Consider the following 19,871-nt stretch of genomic DNA (forward strand, 5'->3'; position numbering starts at 1 on the left):
AATCAATTGCGAAATGTGCGAGGGATTTTTTAAGGTATATGATTTTGGTCAATTTTGACGATGTCGTTCCTCGTTCCTCAGACATCCAGTCCCCACTAACCGCAAAGGTACTAGTGCAATAATTATAGCATCACACACGAGCTTGGGCGAGAAATTTTGGAATTTGTTATCGAAATCGCCGGTCCAATTTCTATCCGCCACAATTACTCGATCATAATTCCTACACTCGAATTGGAAGTGTTGGAAAGGGGAATATAGGAGAAATGATGAAGAGGTTACATTTAGAAAGATGGAGCAACCAATTGCTTTCTCAAAATACAAGATCCGTTTCTACTTGTCCGAGGCGGCATGCTCTAGCACAAAATCTTCTCCCAAAGACGACATCGATACCTGCATATGTCCGCATGAACTCAACATCTACACTTGCTCCCAAATCAGAAGAGATAGTTTTTGAAGATGGCGAACAATCCCTCGAACCACCAATTCAGCAACCCACCCCCAAAAAACCCTCCGCGAAAGTAGCAGCTCTCCACGCCCGTCTTTCTCTCCCCTCCAAATTACCCCTCCAAACACTCGCTCGAACCCTCATTACCCCCTCCGCAAACAACAACCCAGCCTTCAATAATGCAGGACTCTCTCGTATTGGAGGCGACCTCCTAAATTACCACGTCTCCGAATATCTTATTTGTACATATCCACGTTTACCATTAGCCGTTTTCTACGCAAGTGTTCTGGCATATAGTGGTCCTGATACTTTACATCTGGTTGGAAGAGATTGGGGTGTTCAGCCTGCTTTTGCTCCTGGGCAAGAAGTCGATGTTGGATTATTGCAATACAAACATTTGTCGCCAAATGGAGAGACCAGTTCTACAGGAAAAACTACCAGAAAAGAGGCGCCTTATTTTAGAAGAGGAATGGCTTCCAGAGTTGTCTACGATGATGAATTTGGAGACACAGTCAGGAAATCGAATCAAGTTACCAATCCTCAACCAATGAACAGTGCTTACGCCTCTTTCGTTAAAGCACTCATTGGTGCAGTCTATCTCCATGCAGGTCGCGCAGCAGCAAAAACGTTCATCGAACAACATATCTTATCCCGTCACCTGGACCTCGACAAGTTATTCCAATTTTCCCAGCCAGTCCGCGATCTCGCCCGTCTATGCGCACGCGAAGATTTCGAAGCACCAGTTGCTAGAATTCTGAGTGAAACAGGTCGACACTCTCGAAGTCCAGTCTTCGTAGTGGGAATTTATAGCGGAAGAGAAAAGCTGGGTGAGGCACCAGGTGCAAGTTTGAATGAGGCGAGAATTAGAGCTAGTGTTGCGGGATTAAAGTCTTGGTACCTTTATAGCCCAGGACGTAGGTCGTTGCCAAGTGAAACGGAAATTCCGAGTGGAGGGAAAGAGGGAGCGAAGAGTTGGGAACCAGTACATGTGGATATCGGAGAGATTATTGCCTAAGAGCTTCAATTGTATGATGTGGATGTGAATACAACGTGTGTCGAGGAAATGAGCACATGCATGGAACGGAAAGAAAGCAGAGAGGACATTCTTACATTTCTCGTCTTCATATTGATGTAAATGAGGGAACATGATCAATGACATGATCTATTGTATATTACTATGCAGTTACATACTGGGCGGGGGGAGAGGGGTAGGTGATGGTTTATAAATGCATTTGGATGGCGGGACTACAAAATAAAAGCCAAAACATCTGAGAAGGAAACCACGTGGACGTGTTGATACCTATAGAGTAAATCAGCAGCAAAAGAAAGAAAAAATATCAAAAATCGTATCTAGCTCACTTGATGAATACTCATATGATGTACGAATAAATAATGTCTCCACGCAATATATTAGTTATTCCTTCACGAATGCAAACAAAAAGAATAATTAATGGCCCTTTAAACTTGCATTACGCCTCATGAAATTTCCTTCTTTCAATTCACATAATGCCCTGTCTCTATAAACGTTTCTCGATCATAAGTATTCCTTCCGCTCGAATAATGATTTATAAATCTGCCAGGAAGTAAATGGTACCGTGCGATGTATCGTTTCACATGTTGCATGTCACATGGAGGTATCATCAAATTCGATCTCATTAGACCTACCTACCTATCTACCTTTTACCCTCTTAACATATCCCCTTCTACTTTCTATCTTTCTCCCCTTTCCCATCCTGATCTCAACACTACCTCATCCCCATTATCTATCCATTCCGACTCTTGACTGAAATCACCACATCCACTCCACTATCCATAACTGAACCTCCACCGCCTCTTCCCAAAAAGCTGCAAAAATCAACACAGTGCATAAAGGGGTTCGAATAACAAAGTAGATATTTTGCCAAGGTCGACGTTTTATTTTTTGGGCGGGGTGGGAAGCAAGAGTGGTTATGGAGAGATAGGTTTATTTGTATAGTATAGTGATTGGGAGGAAAGAGCAAGAAAAGGTAATAGGGGATTAAAGTATCTCTAGAAATGAGACATGGTCTGGGGGAATATGTGGATTGAGATCGAAGAGTGAGGTTCACAGGTACTATTGGACAGGGTAGAAAGGAACGCGTGATTCCGAACTACAATCAGATACGCTTCCTTAAGTGAACGGAGGGAAGCTACCATGCAGTCCGTTCAATTATGGAAGCTTGATTGGTCTTTTCAATGTGAATTTTGTATTGCAAATTCTGCTCTCCTTTTATCATTTGCCTTTAGCGAAATGAAAAGGCTTACATTACAAACTCTCAACTGTAATCGCTAAACCCCTTTACCTATCAATTTTGGGTTTCTTCCCTCATTGCTTGCGCACTATTCCATCCATACACGCGTCATTCTTCAAAATGAAGTAGATGAAATCCCCGTTTCTGTAAATCAGGGCTCAAGAGTTTTACCGCTCATGTACCAATATGCAATGACCATACCGTGAAATCCATTGTACAAATGCACTATTGCATAGATACCCCTCCCACCGAAAAAGAACAAAAAGAATAAACTCGTAAACGCCCTTGAATGACCGTGTCGTTGTGAGACGGGAAACGCAGAGATCAATGTAAAACTGGACCGGATATTATTTAAGCTGCGGCTGGGACCTCAGCTGAAGTCTTCTCTTTCTTATTTTGATGTTCATCGGCTCCTCCATCATCTTCTCTGGCTCTCTTTTTGTCGTTTGTTGGAGGTGCGGCAGCGGTCTCTGCAGCAGATTTTTCGACCTTGACTTCCTTGTCATCACTGTTTGTTCGTTAGTAAGTGATATGAAATAGAAAGATATAAAGCATACCCGTTCTTCTCCTTATTGCGATCATTGTTTCGTGGTCCACGATCATTGCGACCGCCCTTTCTATCATTACCATTTCCTCTTCCACCACGACCACCACGGTTACGATCACCGCGTCCACCTCCACGTCCACCTCGGAATCCGTTCTCCCTGTCGCTTTCACGTCTCTTCTTCCAGTCATTTGGATCACGGTCTCCATCGCCTTCCCCATCGCGCTCTTTCTTGACGAAATTTCCACCGCGACCACGGCCTCTGAAGTTTCCACGTCCACGTCCTCTGTGTTGACCTGGGACTAAGGTACCATTTCGGATTTCTTCGTTCTTCTCTTCCATGTATTGAGTTTTGGACTTGATTTCCAAAACATGCTTTCCCTTCCATTGTGGCTTTGGGTCAAGAGCAAGGAATTTTTGAGCAGTTTCTTCGTCCGCAAATTCAACAAAGACAGATCCCTTGAAAAGTTTCTCTTCGGTACGACGAAGACGGACAGAGTTGACCTCACCGTATGGAGCAACGAAAGCTTCGATATCGAATTGAGAACTTGGCTCCTCATCACCGAAACCTTTGATGTAAACTGATCGTGCCTCACGTTTTGGAGATTTGGCAGATGGATCGAAAGCCTTTACGCGCTTGACAGTCTCCTTTCCTTCTTCTCCTTCAACTACAAGGAATTTGCTTTTCTTGAGTGCTTCGACGACCAAGGAGTATGGCTGGAATCGCTGCATGCGCTTGAATGAGTGGATAGTTGCGATTGAGACTGGCTTATTCTCTGCGCCTCCAGTGGTCTTCATTAAGAACTGATCAGTTGGTAAATTGGAGTCACCGAAGTAGAATTCGACCTTTACACAAAAATAATTAGTAGAGATCTCCTAAATTCAAAGCAATTATCTTACTTGTCGGCGAATTAATCCCTCATCATTAGATGCAGGGAGAACTGAAGCGTCATATTTACTGTTGTTCTGACCGTGAATCTCATTGGCATTTGTCTTCAGAACTCCATTGTCGTAAAATCTTGGCTCGTCATAGTTGAACTTCTTTTCCTTCTTTTCATCTTCCTCCTCCTTCTTGACATCGCCATTGGTAGCCTCTACTTTCTCTTCCTTGGTTTCAGTTGTAACCTCAGCATCCTCCATCTTCTCGTCCTTGATTTCTGGCTCAATTGGTGCTGCAGGAGCAGTTTCTGCCTCGATCTTTACTTGCTCGTTGGTAGTAGCTGGAGCTGCTGCGACTGGCTCTTGGCCTTCCATGTTGATGTCAGACATGATTGTTTGCGAAAAGTTGTGCAACTATTGTATTTTAGTATGTGAATGTAGCTAGAAAAATGCAATGAGTGATTGCGACAATGATTTCTCAATTGAAACATACGGTAGATTCTTATTTTGTTATCTAGATTGATAAAATCCGTCTTGATTGACTCGATAAGGCGAACAAGGCGGGGTGAAGAGTCAGATAAAAAAAAAAGGTGATGCGCGACCCTTGAAGAGGCTGACAATCTTTTAAGAGATGTTATCAAGTAAATTGATAAAGCTCACTGGAGACTGATCAAAGATATGAATGCTGAGTAAAAGCTTATAAAATGCTTTGTATAGAATTGTTGTAGGATTTCCAAACTTTCAATGCGAAAGAAAGATTTGGATTGGATTTTATTCAAGAGCTTAAAAGGTTTTGGAAGAAGCTACAGCGATAGAAAATTAATTTGTATGGTCATTTTTTTTTGCAGGTGGAAAACTAAAAAGGTCCGCGCTAGTGTCATTAGCGTACTTTTTTATTTCGAGGATTAATGAATTTCAACATCATCGTCGTGAAATTGAATCTATATTCAAGCTTATTATATTGAGCGACGACCACCTCATATATAATTAATCATGAGGTCAAGATTTCATCAGTTGAAGAAAGTGGTATGTGAGAATTCTGCTTCCTGAAAATTGCCCTTCCCCGCCCTCCAATGCACTCTACATGACCAAGGGACATAGTGGGCTAATCATTCAATACCTCCCTTAGAAAATCCGCCAAACATGGAACAAAATCAATTTATACAATCTCTCAAGATATAAGCCAAGGCCGGAAGGTGTTACATTCTTTCAACAAAAATGGAAAGCAAAGTCGATAAGTCGAGCATACCACGGAGAACAGATTCGAGAGGGGCAATGGTCGAGAATGTTCAGGCCGAGAGCAAAAGCTGTTATCCCTATGGATCATAGATATTTAGCTGAACATGATGGTTCAGAGTTGGCTGCTGGACGAGGATCCGGGGTGGAACAGCTGAACAGTTCTTCTCGTCCACAGTTCAACAAGAATCAAATACCTTATATGTCCATGGTTTACGCACCTATCGAAAGACGATTGGATACAGCTATATTCAGAGCGCTATTCGCAAGCAGTACAAGACAAGCCAGGCAATTCGTCGTTCACGGAAAGGTTAAGGTCAATGGAAAGAAGGTATGGACTCGATGATGTCTGGGGTTAGAATCTACTATTTACTCACAAAAAATCATTAGATGCCATACCCAGGATATCTTTTAAATCCAGGAGATATGTTTCAAGTGGATGTTGAGAGAGTTCTCTTCGCAACCGGCGCCCCGAAAACCGCAGACCAAATCAAAAGTGGTCGAGGACTCAGAAGATCTCTTCGCGCAATGAATGATCAAAAGGCAAAAAATGCTGCCGCCAAAAGAGAAAAAGATGCAGCTGCAAAGGCCGCGACCGAAGGTGGTGAAGTCGCAACTCCCACAGAAACTCCTGAAACCAAGGAAAAAGAGCAAAAGGAAAACCTTCGCATGGAATTCCGTACCCTTCAAGAACACGCCGATGTTCTTCTAACCGATAGCAAAAATGCCCCATCCGGTAAACGCAAGATCGCCCTCCGCAAACTCAAGCGCGAAATTCGAGCCATTCTCTCACAACTAAACCGCAAATCCGTTGCAGACTTAACCTCCATGCTCAACTCCTACACCACTAAACTCGCCAAATCCGAAGATTTGGAAACAATTGCTTCGGAAGCCCCCGCAGTAATCAACGCAGAAGACGCACCTGATTACCAAGAAAAATTAAAATTGGCGATCCAACGTGCGAGGGAAAATCCAATTGATGAATCGAAACCATACATGACTCCTTGGCAACCAAGACCTTACATGAGTGCTTTTGCATTTATTCCTAGATATCTAGAGGTCAACCAGAAGATTTGCAGTGCGGTTTATCTTAGACATCCAGTAGCGAGACCAGGGCTGAGTGAAGTGCCTAGTCCATTTTCTATGGAATTGTTGCAGTTGGCACATAATTGGTATTTGAGGAGGAGATAGTGGAAGAAGGAATAGTAAAAGTAGGTGGAGATGGTGAGTGAGGGCTGGTCATACCTAGTAGTCAACGAATGATGTGACATGTATGAAGATTCTGTATTATACACCCGAAATCGTAGAGGGGATGAGATCGGTACATGCATGAAAATGGGTTACTAAATGAAAACAAATTCTCAAATCATAACCTTATGTAGGCTATCACTGATACTCCAAACTGTTACAATTTCATACTACAACTGTTCGAACGAGGCTCCGCTTAGTCGCCTAGGGAATCAAGGGTGCTGCGTAGGGGAAGTTGAAGCCGAAGCAGATCTTTTGATCGCTATACTTGATTGTATTGATATGGAAACCGACACTGATCTTTTGTCGAGAGACATCGGAATCATGCTCCGCTGGCTCTCCGAGGGCCACTGCCGTGGAGGCAGACTATTTTGATAGGACATGTCTCTATATGTGTATATACATAATCTCAAAGCTTAGTGTGTAATGGATCGTGAGCTTTGAGAATCTAGAACATTACTGGATGGGCGGAAGAAGGTAGAAATCTAAGGCAGAAGACATCTATTATGGTCTTTCTACGATTCGTAATGTCACATACCCAGATTATCATAATAGGGAAGTTTCAAGCACAGCGAGCTAAGGGGGTTTGGAGGCTTGTCCTTACTCAAGAAATGGACACGTTGAGTACGAACACCGTCCTCCAAATAAAGAGGGGGAGAGAGAGGGATGACTGAGTCTTCTTGATGAAGGAGGTCACTGCAAGTTGGCAATATCATCCTCGGAGCTTTTTAGACGAACAACGACGGTGCTGACAAGATGGATTTGAGACAGATCACATGTCAAATATCGTTGCTGATAATGATATATCCGATGATAGACGCAACATTTATGAACAGAAACGTCGATTTTCTTTGAAGGGGTCAAATGATACTTTTGATATTTTCAACGTTCCTTTCCGGACGACCGAGGATGTACTCTTAGATACAGAAAGTACATCCATCGCCCCCTTTCTCGAAAATGTCTAGTCGGATGGAAGACGGATAATTATGCAAATTTCTCATGATTCCTTCCGACAATGGATTCATCACTTGGGCTGAGAAATTGACCGAAATTTATCCACGATGAAAATGTTCAATGCGACCGAGGGGATTTCCAAATATATTGTGGGGTGTTTGCGGCATTCTTGGTCTTGGATATAGGAACGGCGCGAAGTGGTAAGTAACATTGTGGGGGTTTTAGCTTCATTCTTTTCTGCCTCGGTACTCGCTTCATGTTTCATTGATCCCGAGCCCCAAGGCCAAATGTACTTGTTTATGTATGTAATTAGCAACTAACCATAACTCTATCTAAAAGAAGCCATAATCTACCAGTTCCCTGCTACTTTTCCCCAGCAGAATCTCTCTTTAATTTCCATCTACAATAAATCTCTCTGCTCTTCCCTCGTTTCACAGAAACGTCGTTGGTATGTTGAAGTTGTTGGCAAAAGGTCGTACACAGTCTCCGGTGCTCAGAAATAGTTTTACGTCTGCAAGAGTTTCAAGAGTAAGTCTACATGACCTTGTGCGAGGAATTCGAAGGCTAATGAGATTTGGCAGACTCTAGGTATGGCACCAGCAAATTCGCGGAGCAATAGCTCTCTTCCAGCAGGTACGAATATATTCCCCTTGCGCCCCGCTACTAAGGAGTTGATGGCTGATGATATGGGATGATAGGTTATAAGGAGGACTCAACTAAAGGTCCTATGCTGCGATTCGAGGAATCACTCCCAAAGCTTCCAGTTCCTACTTTAGAAGAAACAGCTGTTCGATACCTCAAATCAGTTCACCCCTTGCTTACCTCCTCCGAATTACAAAACACCACAAAAGCTGTTCAAGAATTCATAAAGCCAGGTGGAATTGGTAGCAAACTTCAAGAAAAGTTGATTGCTCGTCGAGAAGATCCTAAACACAAGAATTGGATATATGAATGGTGGAACGATGCAGCATACTTGAGCTACAGAGATCCAGTTGTTCCATACGTCAGCTATTTTTATTCTCACCGAGATGATAGAAGGCGGCGCGATCCATCAAAGAGAGCTGCCGCAATCAGTACTGCAGTTTTGGAATTCAAGAAACAAGTGGATAGTGGAACTTTGGAACCAGAGTACATGAAGAAACTCCCAATTTCCATGGAAAGTTATCAATGGATGTTCAACGCCAGCAGAGTTCCCTCGAAGCCAGCAGATCACCCAGTCAAATATGCTGCGGAGGAGAATAAACATATTTTGGTCATTCGAAAGAATCAATTCTTCAAGGTTATGCACGAAGTTGATGGAAATCAATTGAATACTTCTGAGTTGGAACAACAATTCAAGCGCATTTATGAGAAGGCCGAGAAAACCCCAGCAGTCGGAATTCTTACATCTGAAAACCGCGATATCTGGACTGATGCTCGTGAAGTTCTTCTCAAGGCAAACCCTTCAAACGCCAAGATTCTCAAAGACATTGAATCTGCTTCGTTCGTTGTTTGCTTAGATGATGCTTCTCCAGTCACCCTCGAAGAAAGAGCCCATCAATACTGGCACGGTGATGGCGCAAACCGTTGGTTTGATAAGCCTCTCCAATTCATCATCAACGATAACGGTACATCCGGTTTCATGGGCGAACATTCCATGATGGATGGAACACCTACCCATCGTTTGAATGACTACGTAAATGAAGTCATCTTCAACAACAAACTCGATTTCTCCAATCCCTCCGTCCGTTCCAATCTCCCCGATCCTACACCTCTCAAATTCCATATCACAAAGGAGGTGCAATCAGAAATCGAGCGTGCGACCAAAGATTTCAACGAAGTCATTGCCGCCCACGAACTCCGCGTACAAGCTTACCAAGGTTATGGCAAAGGCCTCATCAAGAAATTCAAATGTTCACCTGACGCCTATGTACAAATGATTATTCAACTCGCTTATTTCAAGATGTACGGTAAGAACAGACCTACATACGAAAGTGCAGCAACTCGTCGTTTCCAACAAGGTCGCACTGAAACATGTCGTTCTGTCTCTGATGACTCCGTTGCTTTCTGTAAAGCTATCTCTGATCACACTGTCGAGCCTTCCAAAGCTGTAGCCGCTTTCCGTGCTGCTATCAATTCGCATGTTGAATATATCACAGCTGCTAGTGATGGAAAGGGTGTTGATCGTCATTTGTTTGGATTAAAGAAATTGTTGGAGCCAGGGGAGGAACTCCCAGCTATCTACCAAGATCCTACTTACGGATACAGTAGTAAATGGTTCATTTCGAGTTCCCAATTGAGCTCGGAATACTTTAATGGGTATGGATGGAGTCAGGTGGTAGATGATGGTTGGGGTATTGCTTATATGATTAATGAGAATAGGTATGGATTTCCCCTAATTTTTCAATTTTTGGGTTCAAAGTTACTATACGAGAGGAACATAAGCTAACGTGATGAAATAGTATTCAATTCAACGTCGTCTCTAAGGGTCTAGGCTCGGAAAGAATGAGCTTTTATCTCAATGAGGCGGCGGGAGATATTAGAGATCTCTTGATGCCTACTCTTGAACCTGCTAAGGCTAAGTTGTAGAGCTTGACATGATATGGATAGGGGTGGAGGAAATCTCGATTAGAAAAGAAGATGAATGATATTCAAGTGTGTTTGATAGGAGGATTATAGTTGCAGAATAGATTCCCGGATAGCTGGTTAGATAGAAGTGACAGAGATAATACGTGTCGGTGAATAGAAGAGACGTGATTCAAGTTGTTGAGACAGAGATCTCTACTTTACTCGTGATATTGTGTTTGATTTGTGGAGTTTAGTGGTAGAAGAGGGATTGGAAAAATGAAGTAGGTCTTTTTTCAACTCTTTGTTTCTGGGGGGAAGCGGGAGGCGGAGCGAGAGAGGACATGTTTTCCTGCTGGTTTGCTGCGCGGATTGCGCATATGTGTACGGGTTTTTTTGGTATTACTAGCTAGGTAGCTATCGATCGTTGACTAGGTTGTCGATCTTACTTACTTTAGTTGACTCTACTCTACTCTACTTGAACTTCTCACTTTACGGTCTTAGGAAGTTTAGAGGTTCGGAAATCTGAATCACTACTTACTGACCTAACTGCTGACTTCTGAAGGGTTGGTCAAGAAATGAGGATTGATGAGTGATGATTGTTGGTTGGGATTAGGGTTAAGTTATTGATGTATTGGGTACGCATATGCATGTCTTTGGGTAGTTGTTTGGGTAGATCTGGCTGTGGAGAGGAGGGGATTAGGGGAGGAGGGGGGGTTTTAGGGTTGTTTTTGGGCTGGGTTTTGGGTATGGGTTTTAGAGCTGATGAGTGGTGGTGGTGGTGGCTGTATCAATATTTTGATGCGGGAATTAGGAGAGAAAGAATGGGAGTTGAGAGGGGAGAGGGGAGAAGGATGTGGATGTGGATGTGAATGTGGATATGGATATGGATATTGGGTTGGGACTAGTGCCTCATATACTCGAACATGTATTCTTGAGATGATTTTTTCTTGTGCCTGTATGAGGAACCTAACGGGTATTGTTATGCTTTGTTACTGTGGTGCATGGTGGATTCGTTTGGATGGTGAGAAGTGAGAGGTTCTTCGAGTCTTCGATGTGTGGTTTTTGAGCATATTTTGGAATAGGTTATTGGTTCTTCGGAGTATAGGAGTAAAGGAGCAGGAAAGTGGATTTAGGTATTTCAAATATTTTGATCTGGTGGATCTCGGTAGTTGTTGTGTTGTAATTAGGTATGGAGATAGAGCCTGGAGAAGTGGATCAATGGCTCTCGCGAACAAGTGAAAGGGGCAGGAAAAGCGGAAGTATATAAGTTACTCTATTATTACTTTTTTTCTCTCTCTATGTTTGCGAATAAAGCAAATACTGAGAGACAAGATAGGGATTTGTGAGCGACAATTCGGACTTTTGTAGTTTGTGGTTGGTGGTTGGTGGTTGGTGGTTTGGGGTTGGGATCAGAATTTGCACGTCGGATAGGAGTTCTGCGTTGATGGTGGAATGATGGGTTCTCTTTGATAATAATAATGATACATATTAATGTCGCTGTTGATAAGTCTCAGTTGGAGAGAGGGTTTTGCTGTCAGTCATAAAATATTGAGTCCTACGATGACTGGGAAATACTGAAGTGAAGGTAGGTTGGAGTTTCTCTGGGGTGTGTCGGATGAAGTCTAGTATCTATGATGAGAGTTTGAAATGGAAATTTTTGATTGTTTCAAAATTGACGGGAGGATCATTGTGAAGCATAGGCATGGTGATTATATGTCTTAAAGTAGCTGGAGGAACTCAATAAAGAAGAGAGAGTGTGGCTTTTGTACTGCGAGGGTTGGAATATACTGTAAGCCTTGCTTGTGGCTACACATAGGTGTATACCACTTTTTGTACAATACATCTTGCCTTGAGGTTTTGAGCACTGGGAGGGATATAAGAAGTCCCTCATTCCGACTCTCTGTGATCAAATAATGATTTCCCGGAGAAGTGGCATCGAAGATGAGGTGATCGTTCTGACCAGTCTTTGAATGTTTTCTTCCTTATACTATAGGTTGATCTGGTCTCTGGGGATTAGCTCTGTTGAGATCTGATGTTCTCACATATATTCCGTTATTTTTGTTGTCAAAAAAATGGTTTAACATTTTCATAGACTTCTCAAAAGAATCGTCGATTTTTATCTTGAGTAGTAATGAATTTAAGACCATTTCTGAATGATTCAACCATATAGATACCAATATAAACATAAATGCGAGAAATATTACTCCCAGCGAATCCGCAGCTCGCGCACTCCAGCCTGTTTATCTTCTTCTAGATGGCTTGGATCTCTCTGATTGAGAGGATCTACATTCGAGAGATTATGTAGAGCAAATGCAGATTTGCTAACTGATCTGATAAAGAGATAACATTGTGCTTCGCCACTTGTAGTGGATTTTACCATTCTCTTTGCGTGGCTTTAGGGGAGGATCAGGGCGCGGAGTATAAATTTAGTAGACAGCTTAGCTAGATTGAGGAAACCTAGAATTGGGATCTGCATGGATTCAGGAGCTTCGACGAGAGGGGATACCGTGTCATGAATGTGAAAGTTCCAGGGTTTAGTATATGACCATTATTATGAGAATTTAGCTTGCCATCCACGGTACTGCAATTCACTATTTTGCCATTGTGGCTTGAGACGTTCTTTTGCTGTTCATTCATGCTTGTTATTTTCACTCATTATTGTCAGGAATTTATCGTCAATATAATCTGAAAGTATTCTGACAATGGGGCTCGGCGAGATATACAAACTTCATTTTCAAATACAGCATGTTGACAAAATTGTGAAAATTGGGAGCCCTCAATGAATTGAGACGTCTTAGGGCTGGAGACGCAAAGTGTGACGTCGCTCGCTTATTTGCAGGCACCTACCCCGCTATCCTCATTTGGCTGCTTGTCTCTTTCCACGAAGCGAAATTGGAGATGTCAAGAGGAAGAAGATGTAAAGAAATATGAGATTGACATGATAGAAAAAACAATCGTATGTCGTCGCCTCCTGCTTTACGCCCGAGGTGGGACGATAGCGTTTGGTTTTAGATTCCAGAATATAATTCTTTGACTAAGAACTAGTATCAATCGTTTACCAGGTTTGGCTAATGGTTACTATTCTCATTCGTTTAATTTTTCGTTGCCGGTGTAGTCTTATCATCTCAATTTATTATTATTGCCATCTATCGGTCTTATCTTTTTTCATTTCATCATGTCGTCAATTCTTAACATACTTTGCTATTTCAGTTAAACATTTGACTCAAAGTCTGGAATTCTTAGAATCTCTATGATACTTCAGCTTGGACACGTTTATATGAAGCCGGGGAACTAAACCACTACCATGTCATTGGGAGTGTGTTTTTGTGGGAGAAATTTCAGTATCCGATCTCGAGGAATACTAAGGCACTGCTCTTATAGTTTTATATTGAAATAAATGGGATATCTCGATGATTTTGCGAAATGTGACGTATTTCGCGTCTACTTTCCCAAACATCTCAGCTCAGATACTGGAGGTATAAAAGTCTCTGTTGTTTCTCCTTGGATTCAGTACAGACATGATCTATACTTCCACTGGATGATCTGTATGAGGACGAAGAGTTGCGTGAATTCATCTACCACAAACACCATAAGAACTTCTAGGCCAGCTCAAAACTTAAAACTGCAACTAGTGTAAGTGTTTTGCTCAAATGATTAATAACTAGGGTCACAATTCCTAAATACTGTCACTAATGAGTGTTAATCCTAGGTAGTAATATTGAAGACTCAATTTTTTTGCTATTCTCTTATCTCTTGTTGTAAGATATGCACTTTGTAGTATCTACTCGAGTAGGCTTAAAGTCTCACATGATTCAGTTTTTCTGCGTCATTGTTGCTGTCATTCCCAATCACTTCTATCAATTTCACTTCAGCCCTTGGTTATCAAAGATGTTTCCTGATTAGAGCGTTTTAAATACACATCTCAGCGTGCTTTCTTTCTTGCACCTCTTCTGTGGTACCATGTCTTCAAGCACCCATGGCCATTGTGTAGTCCTCGAATCTCTAAAATTTTCACTGATGATTCGGATGCAGTACTATTTCTGGTGATACATTTGATAAACTCCAACTTCATATAGAAATTTTTGGAGAATCAATCAATATGGGAGAGAATCATAGGAGCAAGTCCATATTTCGTCTTGTTCTTAGATGGCTTCGCTTGTTTCATCATTAAGGCGTATAAAGTTTTTGAGTCTTTACATAAATCAAGAATACACCACAATGCTTATTGGGTTTCCAGCAGCAAGGAATGTCAATGTAGTGAACTAATAACAGTCCGGATCAAGGCTTTCTCGGGAGGATGTCCGGCATTGGACTGGAGTGGAATGTACACTATTCCGGTTGAAGTGAGAAGTGATTTGCTATCACGGAATATTCATTTCACTTCATTTTTGCGACAGACTTACCATACTCAACGTTGTAACAACAATTGATAACTCCCCAGGTACTATTTACATACAAATCCAGTATCAAGACGAGTTGTTACATGATCGATTTCGACTATAGAAATTTACATGCATTGGCTCAGGACTACCCCAAATCGTCAGATTTATATAGAACTTTAATACGATATAAAAAGTCTACCTCAGCAATGGAATTTAGAAATTGGAAATAAGAAAGCTGGGCTTGATGTCGCATCTTGTGTCTCGTCTGATCACATCTCCGATATGATGTTCTCAATGATTACTATCAACTTTTTTCTTTTATTTCCATTTCTTGATTGCATGCTCGTTGTCGCACAATTTTTGTCGAACATGATCTAAGAACAAGGGCGGTAAAGCATCGGAATCTTGCCTTGTGTCTGAAATCTTTATTTGCACGCTTAGCCTACCTTCTGGGATGATTAAAAGCTCTTTTCAGCCCTCTTGGACACATATGGTTCATGTCACTTCATTAGCTCGATGATCTTTATATCTTACGAATCACTTTTCGTCGGATCATATTGAGATTAGAGTGCAATCCCTCAATCGAAAGCTAGTGTCAAGAAAACAATATCTCAAGCAGGCTGCGAGTATAAATTGATAGGTCATCCCCTGGAGAAATTCCAAGTAGAAACGAGAATAGCTCACAATCCATGTTTTAAGAACTGACGAATACAGCTCAGCTTTTTGGAAAGGAGAATCTTATCACAAAATAATGTAGTGAATACTAGCGAGTATTCAGACGAATATATTACTTGTGCAATTATCACTGAGTTATTACTCATTATCAATATGAGTATCATCATCAATTATTATAGGATCGTTGTTAATTAACAGCAATACTCAGATATGAGCTGGTCGTCGAGAATTCTCTTTGTCGCATAGTCCATAAGCGATAAATGAATGATTTGAATATCTACAGACAGTTCCTGAGGCTGTAAAAGATGCCAATTACCATAAATTGGGAGCGTGCAAAGGATTCTTATGCTTGCATAATGAATGCCTTGGGAAATCTCAATTTATATAGCCAGTACACAAGAAAATGGAATTTCGGAGGAAGGGGTAATGAGACCGTGTAAATTTACTCTTGCCGATGTTGCGAAGCAGATTCTTCACTCGGTTTTGTTTAGAGATTCTCTTGAACATCATGAAATATATAAAAGCATGTCCAGATTACTGAAATGATCCTTCATCCCAACACTTACATACTGTCGGGACATCGATCATGTGATCAAAGAGGGCACTGTATTAGCTAGCGTCGCACTAGCGCTACCCTATATAAAGTACTAGCTTCTTATAGATAATAATAATCAAAAACGAATATAATCATAATAAACTAAAGTACTTTATACTTATATCAATCAAATTGATATTAACACTAATTAATAATATTACAAATTAGGACCTTGAATTCTATTATAAAGCACTAAGTGTTTTAAGGTAGTTTTTAGAATTAATATAAATTCTGAAAAAACTATAAAGAAGATATTATTGTATCTAGTATAATACATTATCTCTTTTTGTTATGTTAAAGAATATGCTCTAAATAATTATATCAGGAAGATATATTCAAGAAGATTGATTTTATTAATTATAACGAATCAAGCTTGTATTCATTATATATTCACTTTTGTATTATATATTGTACAAGGTAACTTATAAAACCTTTATTTAAATATCTTTATAAATATCTTTTTATAAATACTTATACTTATAATCTTCGAAATATCTATAAATCTCAGAATATTTTTATATACTATTATATCAAATAATAATAACGCTATTAATCTAATTATCTCTAAAATTATCAATAAGGATTTATATATGAAGGAAAAAAAGGAGTATTACAAGAAATAATTAAGTTTATTAAAGAAATAATAGATTAATAATGGGATTATTGATTTTGATACTAAAGAGTTTACTAAATATATCAAATTCAAATGTAAATAATATAATTATGAAAATATCAATAATAACAAACTTATTAAGATCTTTTATAATAACTTTAATATATTTATAGCTATATAATTCACGAAAATTTATTAAATAGATGTATAAAAGCTATGTATGGTATTATATACCTAAGGAATATTAATATCAAAAACAGGTATTGAAGTATTTAAAGCTTTATATAATCAATTTCATAGATTTACTATAGATACATAGATAAAAAAACAAATTCAAAAAGTTTTGAAAAATTATAATATTAAAAAGCCTAAATTTAAATCTAGGATACTTAATAGATTTATTAAAAATAACTTCAAATATAAAGAGAACAATCAAAAGAATAAAAAAAGTAATAAAGAAAGAGATTCTAATAATAATAATAATAATAATAATAATAATAATAAAAAGGATAATAGGGAATAATGTAATAAAAATAATAAATTATTAATATTGTTGGTATCACCATGGGGATGGTGAAGACAATATAGTACTATGGTTCACACTATTGTAATATTGCTTAAGGTTCTAAAAGCTAGGACTACGATACATTTATACTATAATGCCGAGACACTAGTGTAAGCGTTAGTGCAGTCATATAATCCCTATCCCGATATTAGCAATTCTCTAAAATTATCGGATTGTATCCTTTTAGCTAATACCTCTTTGTCTGTATAATCACCTATCCTTCTAATCTTTTTCAATCCACTCTATAACTTTAATCTTTATAATATTATTATTAATCAAATTCTTTAGGGCTTGATATAGTTCAGATTTAATTATTATATTAACTGGATTAGATTTTTTATTAATTTATTTGATCTTTACAATTTCTTATTTCTTATATATCTTCTAAATAACTATTACATCAATCATTAATTTCTTTTCAATAATTATATCGAGCTTTATAAGATAATTGTAAAGTGATCTTGAGTTAATATATATGACTAATAGTATATTGCGGTTTAGAAAGATCTTATTAAGTGTACCTTTGATTGCTACACTAATATTAAAGCCCAAAACCATATTGTAGAGCTCTGATATTAATATGCTCCTAGTAACTCTTTTGCATTTGATTAATGATTAATGAATAATATTAACTTTATTGAATCTATTCTATAAAACAATAATATATCTAATCTAAAAGAATAAATCTTTATTATTCACAAAGGATATATCTATGAATATAATCAATTTAAGAGAATTTATATTAAGTGGAATAAATTATAGTTTTTTCTCTAAATTATTAATTTATTATTAAATACATTTATTGAAAGAATTAGCATTTTTTTCCTTTAAATTAATTATTTGTATAATATATAACAAATCAAAAGATACTTTTGACTAATATATAATTACTATATATACTTCTTGAGCATATTATATAATATATTGATCTTTTGCTATTATTAACTTTCTAAGCTTGTTACACATGCTTTGCATATCAGATAGTTTTGATTTAATTAGATAAAGGTTTTCGTATTGTTTCTTCTAATTAAGATAGATTATATCATTATATCATTGAATAATCAGATCACTATTGAATTTAAATAATATATCTAATATAAGTATTTCATGCTCTTTTACTATGAAATTTGCGTTTTTAAACTCAATTTGCTTATAATCTGCAAATGCTTTATTAACGTAACGTATGGGGAGCTCGTGCATATGGGGAGCTCGTGCATTTTGCCCTACCACCCTACCTACTAATCCCTACAACCACCCACAATGGGTTATAAAAAAGCAACTGCTAAAGTGTATACCGAAGAGGATATGCAGAAGGCAATAACTAGCTGGAAAAGGAAAGAGTTTAAGTCGATTCGGGCTACAGCACTCCATTTTCAAGTTCCAGTTCAAACACTACGTGACCGAATGGCTGAACGGAAAACTAACGCAACAGCCCATGAGGAGGCCCAAATACTATCAAACGCGGAAGAAAAGACCCTAGAACAATGGATTACACATCTTACCAGTACTGGATATCCAGCAACTCCAGCGTTGGTCATAGAAACAGCTGAACAAATTCGCCAGGGACGCATCAAGCTTAGCCCCTCCTTACATCCTCAGCGTACTCAACTACCTCCAATTGGCCACGAATGGCTCTACCGGTTCTTAAATCGATACCCTATACTAAAGGGAACGTACTCTAAACAATTAGAGTCGGCAAGACAACAAGGGGCTACATACAATAAGATCTCCCAGTGGTTTAGTGCGTTCCGATCGCGTTTTGCTGAACAGAAGTACGAACTCCAGAACGTCTACAACATGGACGAGACGGGATTCGCAGTAGGAACCACCCAATCTACGCATATAATAATCGATTCTACTCAGAAATCTAGCTGGAAGGCTACACCTGGACGGCAAGAATGGATAACTGCAATTGAATGTGTCGATGCTGCTGGTGGGGCTCTCCCACCCATGGTTATATTCAAAGCCAAAAACACCAATTCAAGCTGGATACCACAAGAAGTGTCAGCGGATTGGAGATTCTCAACAAGTAACAGCGGTTGGACTTCAGACAGTCATGGATTTGAGTGGTTGCGGACTGTATTTGAGCCTGAATCTCGACAAAAGTCTGGAGACAAACCACGACTACTCATTGCAGATGGCCATTCCAGCCATATAACTGGCAATATGATCAGTTTCTGTATCGACAACAACATCGACCTCCTTATTCTACCCTCCCACTGCTCCCACTTGCTCCAACCGCTAGATATAGGGGTATTTGGCCCAATGAAGAAATACCATGCGCTTGAGATCGATCGGCTTATCCGCACTGGCATCACGCGATTCCAGCGGGCAGAATGGGTGACACTATACCAAATTATCCATAAAAAGGCCTTATCTATCGAGAATATACATAGCGAATGGAGAGGTGCTGGTTTAGTTCTGTTTTGTAGTAATAGAATACTTAATCAGCTACCCGTACCCTTCCAGCCTCAACCTATTACCCCCCAGCAACCAAGAAAAACCCCTCAGCTAAACCTCTCAATATTGAAAAGCTCTCCTCCTAATAGAACAGAACTCCGGGAAGCAAACTCAGTATTTAATTCAGCTCTAGCAAGTAACAAGCCTACTGCAAGTCCAACCCGTCGATATGCAAAACAAGTAACCCAGCTACTCGAAAAACAGAATGCCAAACTTATAGTAATTCGAAAGGAATTTGAAGAATAGAGAGCGATACTCAATCAATGAAAGACTCATAAAAAGGGCAAGAGGGTTAGATTGTAGAGCCAATTTGTCTTCAGTACTACTAAAGTATTGAAAATCGCTCGGGAGGCTGAAAAGAGATTGGTCGCAAAAAAGCTACGGGGACGGCTATGTAAAAGGCTTATTGAAGAGGTAGAAGAGGATGAGGAAGAGGAAGAGATACTAAGTGATTCTAC

General features: G+C 39.5%; 5 protein-coding genes across 5 annotated transcripts; 4 read left to right on the forward strand and 1 right to left on the reverse strand.

Annotated features, from left to right (window-relative positions):
• Window positions 1–263: 263 nt before the first annotated feature.
• Window positions 264–1,460, forward strand: EAE97_011855 (uncharacterized protein; the record flags this gene model as incomplete). Its single annotated transcript, XM_038882369.1, has 1 exon — window positions 264–1,460. One exon carries the CDS (start codon window positions 264–266, stop codon window positions 1,458–1,460), a length of 1,197 nt encoding a protein of 398 aa, XP_038726765.1.
• Window positions 1,461–3,066: 1,606 nt separating this feature from the next.
• On the reverse strand, window positions 3,067–4,528 carry EAE97_011856 (uncharacterized protein; the record flags this gene model as incomplete). Its single annotated transcript, XM_038882370.1, has 3 exons — window positions 3,067–3,223; window positions 3,273–4,105; window positions 4,160–4,528. 3 exons carry the CDS (start codon window positions 4,526–4,528, stop codon window positions 3,067–3,069), a joined length of 1,359 nt encoding a protein of 452 aa, XP_038726766.1.
• Window positions 4,529–5,131: 603 nt separating this feature from the next.
• On the forward strand, window positions 5,132–6,565 carry EAE97_011857 (uncharacterized protein; the record flags this gene model as incomplete). The annotated part of the gene is made up of 3 exons (XM_038882371.1): window positions 5,132–5,164; window positions 5,268–5,705; window positions 5,765–6,565. 3 exons carry the CDS (start codon window positions 5,132–5,134, stop codon window positions 6,563–6,565), a joined length of 1,272 nt encoding a protein of 423 aa, XP_038726767.1.
• Window positions 6,566–7,870: 1,305 nt separating this feature from the next.
• Window positions 7,871–10,406, forward strand: EAE97_011858 (uncharacterized protein). The gene is made up of 4 exons (XM_038882372.1): window positions 7,871–8,104; window positions 8,158–8,209; window positions 8,275–9,937; window positions 10,018–10,406. Exons 1-4 carry the CDS (start codon window positions 8,027–8,029, stop codon window positions 10,142–10,144), a joined length of 1,920 nt encoding a protein of 639 aa, XP_038726768.1. The 5' UTR covers window positions 7,871–8,026; the 3' UTR covers window positions 10,145–10,406.
• A 7,807-nt stretch (window positions 10,407–18,213) lies between these two features.
• EAE97_011859 (uncharacterized protein) lies at window positions 18,214–19,659 on the forward strand (the record flags this gene model as incomplete). The annotated part of the gene is made up of 1 exon (XM_038882373.1): window positions 18,214–19,659. One exon carries the CDS (start codon window positions 18,214–18,216, stop codon window positions 19,657–19,659), a length of 1,446 nt encoding a protein of 481 aa, XP_038726769.1.
• Between the last annotated feature and the right edge of the window lie 212 nt (window positions 19,660–19,871).

This window comes from Botrytis byssoidea, assembly GCF_014898295.1.
Source record: "Botrytis byssoidea strain MUCL 94 chromosome Unknown BBYS_043, whole genome shotgun sequence".
Classification (NCBI taxonomy): domain Eukaryota; kingdom Fungi; phylum Ascomycota; class Leotiomycetes; order Helotiales; family Sclerotiniaceae; genus Botrytis; species Botrytis byssoidea.

What these genes read in the sequence shown, in the direction of transcription:
- EAE97_011858 (XM_038882372.1), top strand. Translation starts at nt 8,027, where the DNA reads ATGTTGAAGTTGTTGGCAAAAGGTCGTACACAGTCTCCGGTGCTCAGA. An exon ending in CAATAGCTCTCTTCCAGCAG is followed by an intron (nt 8,210 to 8,274) that starts GTACGAATATAT and finishes ATGGGATGATAG; the next exon opens with GTTATAAGGAGGACTCAACT. An exon ending in TATATGATTAATGAGAATAG is followed by an intron (nt 9,938 to 10,017) that starts GTATGGATTTCC and finishes GTGATGAAATAG; the next exon opens with TATTCAATTCAACGTCGTCT.